The 14,965-nt window shown below is 21.6% G+C and overlaps 1 protein-coding gene across 1 annotated transcript; it reads right to left on the bottom strand.

The window, feature by feature from the left end:
- Window positions 1-836: 836 nt before the first annotated feature.
- On the bottom strand, window positions 837-6,763 carry LOC105368447 (DNA (cytosine-5)-methyltransferase PliMCI-like). Its single transcript, XM_011507458.1, has 14 exons — window positions 6,741-6,763; window positions 6,466-6,651; window positions 6,025-6,391; window positions 5,126-5,632; window positions 3,991-4,438; window positions 3,279-3,884; window positions 2,918-3,220; window positions 2,697-2,848; window positions 2,273-2,604; window positions 2,054-2,165; window positions 1,837-1,986; window positions 1,573-1,745; window positions 1,258-1,501; window positions 837-1,046 (listed from the first exon to the last, which is right to left on the bottom strand). The coding sequence occupies exons 1-14, from the start codon at window positions 6,761-6,763 to the stop codon at window positions 837-839; spliced, it is 3,813 nt and encodes a 1,270-aa protein (XP_011505760.1).
- Between the last annotated feature and the right edge of the window lie 8,202 nt (window positions 6,764-14,965).

The following is a 14,965-nucleotide window of genomic DNA, read 5'->3' as shown; positions in this document are numbered from 1 at the left end:
TTTATATATGCTTTATATTTTCTGTACTTTTTAAATTATTTTGTTTTATTATTCTCGATACATATAAATTATAAAAGCTAAATAAATTATTAATATTTTAGAGATAGAAGGAACTAGTAAATTACTTACTATTTTTATAATATTTCACAGCTGAAAAATATATTGCATAATTTTAATTTTTCTTTTTGTAAGAATAAGAAAAAGAACCTAGTAGATTATAGAGAAATTTAATCCATTCTAATTTTTATAAATTTAAAACTACAAAATTATTAAATTCCTTATTATATTTTTTAAAATTATAATACTAAAATGATATTTAGAATAAATACTTCTTTTATTATTTTTATATTAATAGTAATTTAAAATAATATGTAAAACAAACATTTAAGCATAAATATAGAAAATATCCTTTTCTAACAAATTATATATTTCATGTATAAAAAAGAAATAAATTTTATCTATAAATGTTATTGAATATATCCAATTATTTTTAGCGTATATGTATGTGTTATATATACAATATATGCATATCTACATACATTTGATAAATTCTATGCATTTTATTGATATGCATTGAATTTTATTTATAGATTTTAATTATATATACAAACATAAAGTAACGATATCACTAAAATTTTTTATTATAAATGAAATACGCAATCTATTTTTCATGCATTCAAAGAATTTTTTTATATCTATGTTTAAATGTTTATGTTGGCTGGCATAATATATATATGTGTGTGCATTTAAAATATTGCCAAATTCATATAAGAAAATTTAAAAAAAAGTATTCATTAAAAAATTGTTAAACCCATTTTATTTTATTTTTATACACTTTAATAGAGAATATTCATCTCTTTAAAACTGAGACTTTTTCTTATTTCATTTCCTATAGCTGCACCCAATGGAGGGGGCACTGCATTACCAATCTGCTTATGTTTATCTTGAATACTTCCATAAAATCGAAAATTATCCGAAAATCCCTGAGATCTAGCACATTCACGCACACTAACTACTCGTGGTTGTTCTGGGTGAAGAATACGACCCTTAAACATTAATGTATACAACAAATAATATTCAATAATACATCCAAATTAATGCAATAACTAAAAACCTGATGCTTACTTAAATATATATTCGTAAATAAACTAAATTATTATTTCAAATGTATAATTTTAAAGTATCATAAAGTATGATAGATATTATATTAAAATTTCAATTACATAATCAATAAAAAATGAAACAAAACTGAATTACCTGTTTTCCCATTGGTTCAGGATTTGTTATACTTGCACTAAAAAAACGATCCCATTCGATGCGACCATAAAGTCCAGCCCAATTATTGTTTTCATTTGCAGTATGTGATAAGCACCACGGAATTAATGTATTGACCTGTTTATCTTCTACATTACAAGGTTTATTTTCACAGCAGGTACAAACACCTCGTAATATTCCAGTAGAAGAAATAAATTCTGATTTATTATTGTTATACTTATATATTCTAATAAAATAATTTTTAAATATTAATGCCATATACAAATTAATGTATATATAATTACAAAAAATAAGCACAATTTATCTATATAAGATCCATCACTTAAACGAACTGAAATATTTGGTAAATCACGCCAATCTGATCCTACTTTGGTAGGCACGTATCTCATACGTGCTTCCACTAATGGTCCTAAGTATTTACATATATGGTCATTTAATGTAACTAACTCATTCCCTGTATTTCTTCTCATCTAAAGTGAAATATTAAATAATGTATTGTTCTTAAAAACATATAATTCTGTATTAGAAATGTTCTAATTTAAATATAAAAAAAATACTTACTTTTCTTTGAAAGTGAGTTATAGGTTTACTACTATATTGCATAACAACTTCATCATTACCACTTACAATTTTGGGTAAATCAGATAAAGCATCATAAACAGTTATAGCTCTATATGGTGCCGAATTATGTAATTCTTTTAATGAATAGTACTAAAAAATATTTTAAATTATATTCTATAAGAACAAATGTCACATAATATAAAAAATATTATATAACCTTTTTATCATCAATATCTACATATAATTGAGAAGTCGATTTATTAAATACATGAAGAGGACTTGGAAATTTAGGAAGTATTTCACCAGCAGCTGCAGCTAATAATATCATCCTAAAAAAGAAAAAATGAGTATTCTACAAATATTTATAATGAAGGTAATCTAATTCGTTATTGAAAACATAATTTACTTAAACGAAGCTTATAATTTATAAGTATACCTTTTTTGAGTTTGAGGAATACCGTAATTTCCTACTTGCAGTATTCCAAATGTGCATTGATATCCCATTTGTACAAGGCAACTCAATGTCAACTTGAGTATAGTAGTTTTTTTAAACGATACAAAATTTCTTATATTTTCCATTATAAAAAATCGGGGCTTATAATAATTACAAAATGAAATACATGTAATAATAAAAGAATTTGTAAACAAAGAGTAAGCTGTTGAATTAAAACTATTCATACTATTAAATTCTTGATAAGGTGGTCCTCCACATAATAAATCGACTTCACCTTTTTGTGGTAATTTTTGACCATCTAATGTTGTTTCACCCTTAAAAATTCATTTTTTTACATATATATATATATATATATATATACATATAATCTTTTATAATAATATTAATTTGAAGAATTAATTCCTACATTTATAACTTTTTTCAAAAAAGTATTACAATCTGTAGTAAAAATTAATGCATTTAAATTATTAAGTCGATAAGCATTGGCTGCTGCTTCATCATTTTCAACTGCCCACTGACTTTCTGCTACACCAGACAGTTTGAGACCTTCGGATAAACCTAAACATAATAAATTAATTAACAAATTATGTAAAACACACTTAAGCAAAAAATAAATATTTCTAATACCTCCACATCCAGAAAAAATATCTAAAATTTTTAATTTTTTAGTAATTTGAGGATAAATAACTACTTTAGAATGATCTATCTTATTATTTCTGGATTTCATATAACGATCAGTTTTTATATTTTTACCAATTTTTCGTGCCTGCAATGGGGGTTCCAGAAATTGCTTTTTTTTACTGTCATAACTTTCTGCAAAATAAAATCGATTTGGTCCCATTGCTGACCATTCTTCAATGCTGTGATACAAATTCTTTAAATATGTTAAATAACATTTTCCAATAACACAACGAAACTGCACATCACATTCTAAAAATTTAGTTTATCAAAATAAATAAAAATGTTAATCATATAAATTAGTTATTACCTTCTTCACTCCAATAAAGAATATTAATATCAGAGTTTCTTTTCAACGATTCACTGGCATGTGTATTTTCTGGTCGATACAATTTCTTTACCGTAATATATAAATTAATACTAGCTAATAGTTTAGATTTACTAGTAGAATATATGCTTGTTATATAACCAATATCAAAAGGTTCTGGAATATCAAATTTCGAATTCTTGTCTTTGTCATTGAATTTGCGATAAAATTCAGGATACTGTTTTTCATCAATAATTTTCTTTTTAAAATTTTGCAAATACTTCTTATTATTTATTAAGTATTTAAAACCAAGTGTTTTTGGCTTCAGGTAAACTGCAGTACCAATTCGAAACTCTTCACCTAAATATTTGACCATTCCAAATTTAATTTTTACACTATCACTCATTTCTTCTAATTTCTCAAATAATTGTGGTGTTTTATACTGATTTGTCAAAGAATTACGTGTACAAGTTGAACAAAAACAATGCTCTTTTTCTTGTGGAGCTTCTAAATCTGGCAGAATATTTTCAAATCTTGCACTAACATGATCATAACGTTTTTGACAAAATAATGATTTATTATTTTTTTTTATTATTCCAGCGATGCTCTCTAAAAATATACATATAATTAATTTCTTTATTTTATCATAAAATTATTCACACAAATTTAAAAATATCCTAGTTATATTACATCTTTTTGATTGAAACTTTCATACCATTGTCTATATTTTTACTTGAAAATTGAAGAATAACTACATTAGCTTTTGATTGTACAAATTTAAGCGGTACATCTTGACATTCATCAACTAAAAATAATTCTCTAGGAAGTGACATTTCCCCTAATATAGTTTCAGTACCTCTCCATAGCCAGGTACCATGTAACATTTTATTTCCTAATTTTGATTCCCACAAATATCTAACTTTAATTACTTGCATAGGTACAGAAGGATCAATTGGATCAATGAATATATAATCATTTCTTTTGATCATTTCAGAATTAATTATAACAGCATCATAAAAATCTCCTTTGCTACTAAGAATAGGCTCACCAACCCATGTCATTATTATACTTTTATTTTTCTTCAATTTTCTATGAATTTTTTTATTGGGTTCACTTTTGCGTCCAATACTTTTAGAATTGGTCGAGTACTTATAATTACTATCCTATATGAAAATAATTACATACATAATTTTCTTCAATAATTTATTTTGATATAATTTGTGCTTAAACTACTATATATGCATATACATATTTATATACTTAATATACCCATATTTTCTAAAAGTATTTTAAGATATAATATTTTCCAAAAAATAATCAATATTTAATAAAACATATTTATTTGTAATATTCGATAATTTATTATTAAAAATATTTATAATATAAAAATAACAGTAAGAGCTACAAAAAAAATTTGAAAAATTGTAGATATTAAAATTTTTAAATTCAGTAGAAATAAATCATATTAAAAAATTAATATTTTTGAAAGTAACAATCAACTATCTTTTCATATTAAAATATTTCTAAGAAAAATAAAAATATTAATTGATTATTATATAAAAGCTTTAAAAAATCAAAGTTTAGAATGTTTAATATTTTTTTTTATATATGTAAGTGTATTAATTTATATTAATACTTGAACATAAAATCTTTCTTAAATCAAAATTACATTTATTTAATTTGATTCAATTGTATAGAATAACAAATCTGACGACTATTTGTTTTCATAATTTTTCCTAATTTTCATAACAGGTGAAAACATTTTTGAAATTGCAAATATAAAAAGTTTAATAAATTATTAATTTATTTCTTATTTTTAATATTAACATAAAAAAATTTAATTAAATTGCCAAAGATGCACTTACAATTTTCATTTTTTGACATTGATAATTAATATAAACTTGATTGCTAGTTCCAGGATTATCAAAGTTACAAACAGAGCATTCATCACAATCAATTTTTAAACACATTTTACATGTTTTAACAGAACGTTTACATTTCAATAAACGTTTATTAGAAATATTATTTTGTTGGATTGGAATAATGCTTTCCAAAATATCCTGCACTTGTTGAGTGGTAGTTAACTTTATAGAAGAGAATTTATTATATTTACACCTTAATTTACTTAGCCAATTATCATTTTGAGAATGCGGATATATTTTAGTTTTTTTAAAATCTTTTTGAATTGTTATACCTGCTAAGTCAATAAGAAATTTTATGCATGGAGCATTAATTAATAATGATTCTTCTGATGTAGCTGCTTCATCAAATAAAACAATTTGCTCACAAATAAATTGAGCATTGTATATTAAAAAATCTTCTATAAATCCTGAAAAACTCTGTGGCATTGGTATAGCCTGAAATCCAATAAAATATAAGTAAATATATGTAATTAATATTTTAATATTTAAATTAATATCAAACTACTACAATAATCAAATATAAACAAATTTTATATTTTTTATTTAACATACGTTCCATAAATTATTTTAAATTAAATATGAAAATTTTTCATTAATATTAAAATTACTTATACATTTATTAATTATATAATTTGAATTAACTCTTTAAAGTTTAATTATTACTAAAATAAAGTTTAAAATTTTAGTTACTGATAAAATTTATATTATATAATTCTATTATTTCTATTATAAAATTTTAAATATTACAAAACTAAAATACAATTTATTAATTGGATTTAATTTTAAATGCATTATATAGTGTAATTATACTAAAAAAATATTCAGACCTTAAACTTATTTAATAACTCCTCATATTTAGTACATGGATCATTTAAAAGGGATTCAATAACAATTTTACATAAAAATATTTTTTCTCCAACTGATATCATAAATGGTTTATAATCTGTAGATGGCTGCATCAAATAATATTCTCCCAATGATGTAGATAAAACTACAGTAACTTCTTGACAACTAATAAAATCTGCAATAAACCAATGAACAATAGGTCCAATGTCTTTAGTTGATACGGCATCAGATATTCTTGATTGATTATTACAATACATTGGTTTTAAATAACCAGATATATAAATACCCATATCTTTGTTAACCAACCCTGAATCAAATGGACATAAATGACCATTTTTACAATATACACTAAAATATAAATACAAATTATTATACATAATTTATTCAATCTTTAAAATAATTATATAATAATTATAAAATACTTGAATAAAGTAATTTTATAAGCAGCTCTTAAACCAGTTTGATTTATATTTTTATGTCCAGTACAAAAACTTAATTTTTCATCAATTAGAGCTATGTGCTCATCGACTGCATTATTTGGGTGTCCATTATAAATATTCAAATATTTATCTTCTAGATTCTGTTTGCAAATTTCACATTTAGAATAACTTTTTATAATATTAAATTTTGAATTTTCAATCTTCATTATTTTTGATTTCTTTCTAGCAAATTCGGTATTTACTCTTTTATTACGAACTATGTTAGCAGTACACTCACCATGCCGAGATTTTTGATAATTTAATTTTAGATTCGGTTTATACTTTGATGTCATTTTATTTTCCTTGTTTATAATGTAATTTTTAATAAATTACACTTCTGGGTGGAAAATATTTTTTATTTCCATGCGGTCTTTGTCAGATTTTTTATTTACTTTGCAGAACATGCTATTTGTTTAATGTCTTGTTGTACAATTAATTAAATAAATAAAATAGAATATTTTTATGATAAATTATCTTTTATTTACAGTTGTAATTAAAAATAATTATGAAAATAATACAATATACTTGAAGCTCTATACCGCCAAACATTCGTATAAATGAATTCAAAAAGTAAGTTCCAGGAACAACCTTTACCAAGAAGAGATCAAATTTCAGGAAATATAAGTTTCTTACAGTGATGCCATTAAATTGCCGCTATAATTTAATTTTATGTTGAATTTTATATCAAATAAAATCAAGAAAATAAAAATCACGCATCAATATAAAATATTATTTAATAAATTCAATTAAAATAAATCAGTCTAATAATATAGAAAACTTCTAATATTATGTAATCAATTTCTTATTATTGTATGAATATAGTATAAATTTTATATAAAATGTTAATTAACTTTATGCAGTTTTTTTTTAGAAAATACAATTTTTATGTAATATTAATAACCGAATTTCAAATGAAAAATTTATATATACCAATAATATTTTTTGATTTCTTATTACAAACTCGGTGAATACGTACTAATATATTATTTATACTATATAATTATTTATATATAATAGTATATTCTTATCTAACAATACATATTAAAAAATATCTAATAACCTATAATTAATTAAGGTTTACTAAAGGTAGTAATAGTACCTAATAAGTTGCTATAAATTAATTAATTGCAAATTATTATCTAAGTGCACTCTTATGAACTAAATTTTCCTTTTATTTTATTCAACTAATTTAAAATAATTTTTTTGTTCAAAAGTCTATATTTAATTGATATGTGTTAAGTGTATCAAATATTTTGTATTGCTCATAATGTATATTTTTCATTTTTTTTCAATTAATTTTAATTTCATTATAATATATATATATATATATATATATATATTATTGTTCGAGTAACATTTGTTGTATATAAAGTAAAATTAAGTAATAACAAATAAAATAAAAACTTGCAAAATGAGTATTCATAAAACACGTATAAATTTTGTATAATTTTTCCAATTACATTCAATGCCTTGGTAAAGCTGAAATATTAATTTTTTATACAGTTTATCAGAAAACTATAAACTTTTTCAATACAAACTTTTACAATATTCTTTTCTCTATAAATATAACATAATTAATACATATTAAATTGATCAAATATTTATGGAAAAAATTTATGTCTTGTTCATAAATTAATTTTTGTCACATATTGTCATTCTTAATATCTTTGTAGTTTATAAACATTATTTCCGAAAAACGTCAATATTACATATTTAAATTTTGTAATAAACAAGAAAGTTACCAAAGATAGAGAATCACGACGAAAGCAAAAATGAATTTCAAGAAATTTACTATATAATCAATGTTAGGATATACAATTTGAGGAGGCACTTATAATTTATCTATTAAATTAAAAAATATATTTTTGTTCTAATATGAATATTCTTATATGAATGTTCTTATATGATCTTATCTTATCAATGATGAATTTCGAAAATCATATTCTTTACGATTCTTTTCAAATATCTTAATTTTGATTTGCTTATATTAATTTATATAAAATTTTATTTACTTTATAAACTTATATATTATTTCTGTTATTTGTTTGAAAACCTATATATATATATTTCTTATAATATGCTACTAACAAATTTTTGTTTCATATAAAAATTCATAATTATTCATAATTCTAAATTATGTTAAAAATATCATATTCATGTTTTTATTTTACTTAATGACTATTAAAAATTTTTTTAACTGTTTGCTCACATATGTCAACAATATTATTGTTCTAATTTATGAAATGGTTTTTTCGACAAAAATTTTAAAATATTTACAAAAAAATCAAAATAATTTGTTCAATTATGATTCATATTTCTTGTAATTTATTAATTAATATTAATATATAAACTTAATAAATTAATATATTAACGTAATAAATTAATATTCATTGAAATTAAAATTTTCTAAAGATTAACGTTGTTTAAAAATGTAATTTGGAAATTGTAGGTACTTGTTAATAACTATCATAATTTATTTATCAATATACACTCTTTACATTTGTTATAGACGTTTCTTTTAAAAATTATTTAACACTAGTTTCTATTTTATTTCACTTGATGATGCATGATGTAGTCATTGAATACGCATTCTTTAACTAGTTAAACTGTTATTTTATATTTATAATAAACCATTTCAAAAGATATTATTCTTACTGATAAACCATTCATTATGTTATCTGTTACTGAAATATATTTTTATCATCCATTTATATTGTTTCTAGTTTTAAATATTTTATTTTATAAATATCTTTAATATTCAATTTTAAGTTCAATTTTAATTCAGTTTTAACTCTTATGTTTATTTTTATTTTTATATTAATTTTTTGATTACAAGTATTAAACCTAAGAAAAATTTGCACTCAGACTTTTGATAATCAAAAATACTTTGTGTACAGTATGTATCTCACTCAAATGTTTTAGATTGCATTTAATATAAAATTTTACAACGCAATAACAAATTATATTTTTTAATTATTTCAATATGTCTTATTAAGGTAATTAAAACCTAATTTATTCTTATTGTTGTTCTTCAGCAGTTGACATATTGTAATCTTTCATGTATATAGAATTTCAGAAATTATTTACAGATTTATAACAATATAAAACTCACTCGTAAATATTTATATTTACGTAATTACATAAATTAACTATATGTTTTTAGTACAAAAACTTTTATACTAATATTTTTAATATAAACAAATAAATTCGATTACCGTTATCAATTAATTTTACATAATATTTATTTCGCTTAAACAATAATAAAAAGAAATAAATTAAAAAAAAATTAATTAAACTAATTATTTAACAAAAAAATTTTATTTTAATATAAATAACTTGAACAAATTCTATTCAAAATAAATTAGTTAAAACAACTGTAGTTATTGAAAATGTTCATCTGTACGCACATTTATCAAAATCGTTCATTAATTTTTTTTTATATGTTCATTCTAAGTTAATTTTCAAATTTTTTTATAAATTTTCATAACTATTACTACTTTTCTTTTATTGGATCTTTTTGTTTAAATTAAAACATCATACTTTATATAAGAAATACTATTATCGATTGAGATAAAATTTTACACACATTTATTAATTATTTTAATGCTTTAGTCGCAACAACATAAAATAATATTGTTTTTAAAATAATAAGTGCTACATTATAATACAGTAAAATGATGTATAGACGATAATACATAAATATAATGAATTTAATATATTTCAAATAACAATAACATGAAGTTGTCACTCCAAATATTTTCGATTATAAATGAAACAGTATTAATTAAAATGAATAATAAAAATAATAATCTAGTACTATTCATGTTTTTAAATATAATGTTTATACAGTAATCGCATATACCCTGATTCACAGATATTAAGATATAATCACGAATTTAATATTTATGATTTATGTTAAGGAGATGACAATTAATGCTATTATGGATAATGTGCAATTATTATCTTTTTCTAGACTAAAACTATTTCTAATTCTAAACAACCTTGAATAATACTTTCTAAGCATCCTTTTATTAAACTACTTATTCGAGAGAGAGAGAAGAGCTCTAAGAGATAACATGAGAAATTGCGAGAAAACCAAAAATATTGATATGAGTGAGATAAAAATATATTGCCAAATTACCATAACATCTATTTTTTAAACTTCAATTTAAGTAAGATAATTAAAAAATAACGATAAATGACCCAATTTCATGTTTTAAAACATTATAACATTAAGCAAATTTCTTCTAACCACTCACAAGTTCTTCATAAAAATACATACTTTATTAATTACTAATTATCACACAATATCAGCCAAAGAAGCCATAATGCAAATATTACAATTATGATTTATGTGATGATATTTGAATAACGAATCTTTCAAGCTTTCAAATATAAAACTATTAATTCTGGTTATAAAATTAAATCCTTTAGAATTAACTATATAAGCATATTTAAATATTTGAATACTAGTTAACTATATATTTTTATTAAGTCTTAAAAACAACCAGAATATCATAAGACAGGATTATAATAATGGGAAAAATAAAATTCAAATTAAGATGTATTATCCATAAATAACACGAGTAAATAATTCGATGTAAAATAATTTAAGGTAAATAAACCTTTTATACGGTTTTTTGTTTAATTTGTATCATTATTGAAATTATATTATTGATATAATATAAATATATGATTAAACAAGTAAATAAAGATATATATTTTTACTTCATAGTGTAGTGTATAAATATAAAGTGGTAGTAAGTTGAATGATTATTTAAAATATCATTCTTTTAAAATATCAAATTCGCTGAAAAAGATTATCATCATGTAAAAGTGAGGAAAATGTAAAAAAAAAATAGATCAAAAAGAAAAAATGCACATAAAACATAAAATAGTACGGAAAAATATACAAAAGGAAAGAAATGTGAAATCATGAGTGAATGTGAAAGTAAAATCCCTGAGACGAGAGTGAAAACATACATATAAATAATCTAAAGTAACTTGAAGAGGAAATAAAATTAAAGTAAGAAAAAAAGCTATAAGAAAAGAAAATAACAAAGATGATACATATAAGCTAAAAAAAGGTGCATTTGACAGTAGGAAGTCGAATTTTTTATAATTATATTATTAATATTGTATAATACATTCGCATGGATATTAAATTAGATTACTCTATAATTATCAAATTGAATTACTTTTTCAGCGTGCTCGGTTCAAGTTTGTACGATTGAGATAGTATGCCCAGGTTAAATATTCAAAACAATTCTAAAAGTTGTAATGATGCATCAATATTTTTTTATATTTTTAAAATATTATTAATATTTATAATTATTTATTTCTATTAAATAATTATCAAAATTATAAATAGTAAGTACAAAAATATTTTAAATAAACGAAAATATTAATGGTTTGAGAAATATTATATGAGCCTAAGCATTATATTTTATTTAATGGTACAAATTAAACATTATACAAATCGTATATTATATATTTATACAAATAATATACTGTAATTATTATTTTTTCTATCTTCACAGTGCTCAAGATAAATGGGTATTATATAAACCATATTCATATATAATTTTATGCAATTAACAATTATAATTTTCAGAACTAATCATCATCACGAGATTTATTTTCAACAAAGTTTACATATATTGTTTTCATAATTATTATATAATGATAAAATTGAATAATAAAATTGCACAATATTAATCCTAAGTGCATAGTCAATGTAAGTATACTAAGTATATATAAGTAATGATTATGTATGTGCAATATAATATTATTTAATTTTATATAATTCCGTTTCACAAAATATTAAATTAATTGGGGTTAAAATTTGTAAAAATCAGTTCATTATATATCAATATTATATTACTTACAATATCTTATACAAATTTATTTTACAAAAACATAAACAAAAAATATATATAATAACATCAACACTTTTTTTTACTTTTTCAGCTTGGGTATTGGGATGGTTTATGTGCAAAACCGTTCCTTATATTCAAGGAGTCTCTGTTGCTGCCTCGGTGTATAGTCTGGTTGCAGTTTCGTTAGACAGGTACATTTTCATGTTTGAATATATACATATTTTTAGAGTTTTTCAAATTCTGATGTCATAAAATTCATAAACAAACTATTTAATACATTTTATGTAAAATCTAATATGAAAAGAGAAGTATTTTTATGTATATACTAATACTTTCTTATTCACATTGCTCATTTTTATCCATTCTTAAATAATAAATGCCATTTTAATATAAAATGTACGCAGAAAATATAAGAACTATTATAAATTAATAAATAAAAATATATCGTTATTTTAATCCATTATTATACTCAGTCGCTATATTACCATTATACTTAAAAACACCGCCAATTAAAAACATTTATTATACTAAAAATAAATGTATGTATTAATATCATTTACAAATGTTTATTTTATTTAAACTAAAATAATTTTTACAAATAAAATAATTAGTTTGAAATTAATTAACCAATTCTTATTCTATGCGACCAGTTATGCTGCTATTCTCGCTTATTTTCGCTTACAGTAATTACAAATGAAATTTTATTATGCTTAAAATCTATGGATGTAAATATGTATGATTACACTTAAAATATACTTGGAATTTATTATTGCTTATGTACATATGTATTACTTATGAATTATTACTTATAAGCTGATTAATGAAAATTTTGTGCAATAGTTGCCAATCGCTGACTGCAAACTTTTATTGATAACGTATTCCTACTTGATAAGATACGTGGGGCAATGGAAATTAGAAATGATTCGAAGCTTCCCTTCCTTGTATGACGGGTATACGCTCGACTTTTTAAGTCAAGCTACTATTCCTCCTAAAAATCCTCGTATTTAGTTTCTATAAAATTCCAAAAATATTAATGTACACATGTATTAATTCCCTAGGCATACAAAATGACATCTCTCATATTTATTATCGCATGCATGCAATTATATATATACATTATTTATACACACAATTTCTCCGTGTGAATGGAACTCATCGCAACTGGTGCCCTGTTTTTTACATACGGTCTATTGATAAATATATTTTACGATATATTTTTTAATTTGCTTAAAATAATTTGTTTCGCGCATAATTAAATTATAATTATTAGAAAATTAAAAGTATATAATATAGTGAATGCAAAATGTAAAATTTAATGAATCCATAATATTATAGAATTTTTTAAATTAAGTTAAACATGAATGGTGAACACACAAACTACACGCGCGCGCGCGCGCGCACTCACACATACCTATATGCATATATATGCACATATATATATATATATATATATATATATATATAAATATGCGGAAGTGTGATATACGACTTTTATGTATAATCTAGGAATTAATTTGAAATGTTTCAAATAATTTTATTAATATATTACTCTGAAAATCCAATTAAACCTCTTCCATTTTACTAAAATATGTTAGGATATTAGGACAGGAAATATGTTTTCTGTGTATATTTTAATTATATTTCTTCAGTTTAACATAAAAAAATTATATTACGTTATGAATATAGATGATTTTAATATTTTAAATTAATTATGTTATATTATATTTAGATATTTCAGTGACTTAAATTAATATAATTATTATCCTGTTCATAATTAATACATTTCCATTTTATTTTAATTTACTTTTTTATTTTTATAAAATTGTACACCCGAACCTATATTTTAAATGCTTATATTATTCTATAGGCTTATAATAATAAGAATTATGTCATTTATATTCACAAGAAAATTTATAATCTTTAAGTGCGACATTTCTTTATTAAAAAAAATAAGATTATTAACATTATAACAATAAGAATATATTTTTACATTGTCGATATTTATGTTTATTAATGGAATCTTTCAAGGTAGAAAATTATTTTAGCAAAAATTAAATTATTGTAATAAAAGATTTGTTTTAAAATTGGAATTATTAAATTCATAGTTACAACACAATTAACTCACGCAATAGTTTTAATTATTTAAATAAGGCGTTCGTTTAGTTAAATATTTATCTTCTGGTTGCCGAATCAAAGATGTTTTGTACACTATCTTATACATAAGTTTTTTCTAGCTATTATATAGTTATATAATGCCGTTGTTTGCCCGAAAGTTTATTATATGAATTATATGAAAATCTACTTTTGATAAAAAAAAAACGAACATTTTTATTAATTGGTTCAACAAGATATAATATATATTGTAATAAAAATAATTCGAAAGTTTCTTTTCTCATTGTCTCTTACTGTTCAATGTTAAGGATTTATTTTATGGCTCGATCTGCCAATTCAATAGTTCAGTGGATTAGTCTCTCGTCATGATAACTTAAGAGGAAATAATAAGTGGAAGGGCTGAAAAATATTATGTATTATGAATTTTTAGTAAAAACAATGTTTATTATTTG

The sequence above is a fragment of the Ceratosolen solmsi genome, unplaced genomic scaffold (assembly GCF_000503995.2).
Source record: "Ceratosolen solmsi marchali unplaced genomic scaffold, CerSol_1.0 scaffold6, whole genome shotgun sequence".
Lineage (NCBI taxonomy): Eukaryota > Metazoa > Arthropoda > Insecta > Hymenoptera > Agaonidae > Ceratosolen > Ceratosolen solmsi.
The sequence above is the reverse complement of the archived record's forward strand: the minus strand, read 5'-3'. Positions and strand labels throughout refer to the sequence as shown.

Bases quoted from the DNA above. Each gene is read 5' to 3' on its own strand.
- LOC105368447 (XM_011507458.1), bottom strand. From the start codon at position 6,763: ATGGTGAGTGTACTGCTAACATA. The intron at 2,166-2,272 runs GTATACTTATAA...TTTCTTTTTTAG, and splicing joins ATTCCTCAAACTCAAAAAAG to GATGATATTATTAGCTGCAG. The intron at 1,502-1,572 runs GTGCTTATTTTT...TTATTTTATTAG, and splicing joins GGATCTTATATAGATAAATT to AATATATAAGTATAACAATA.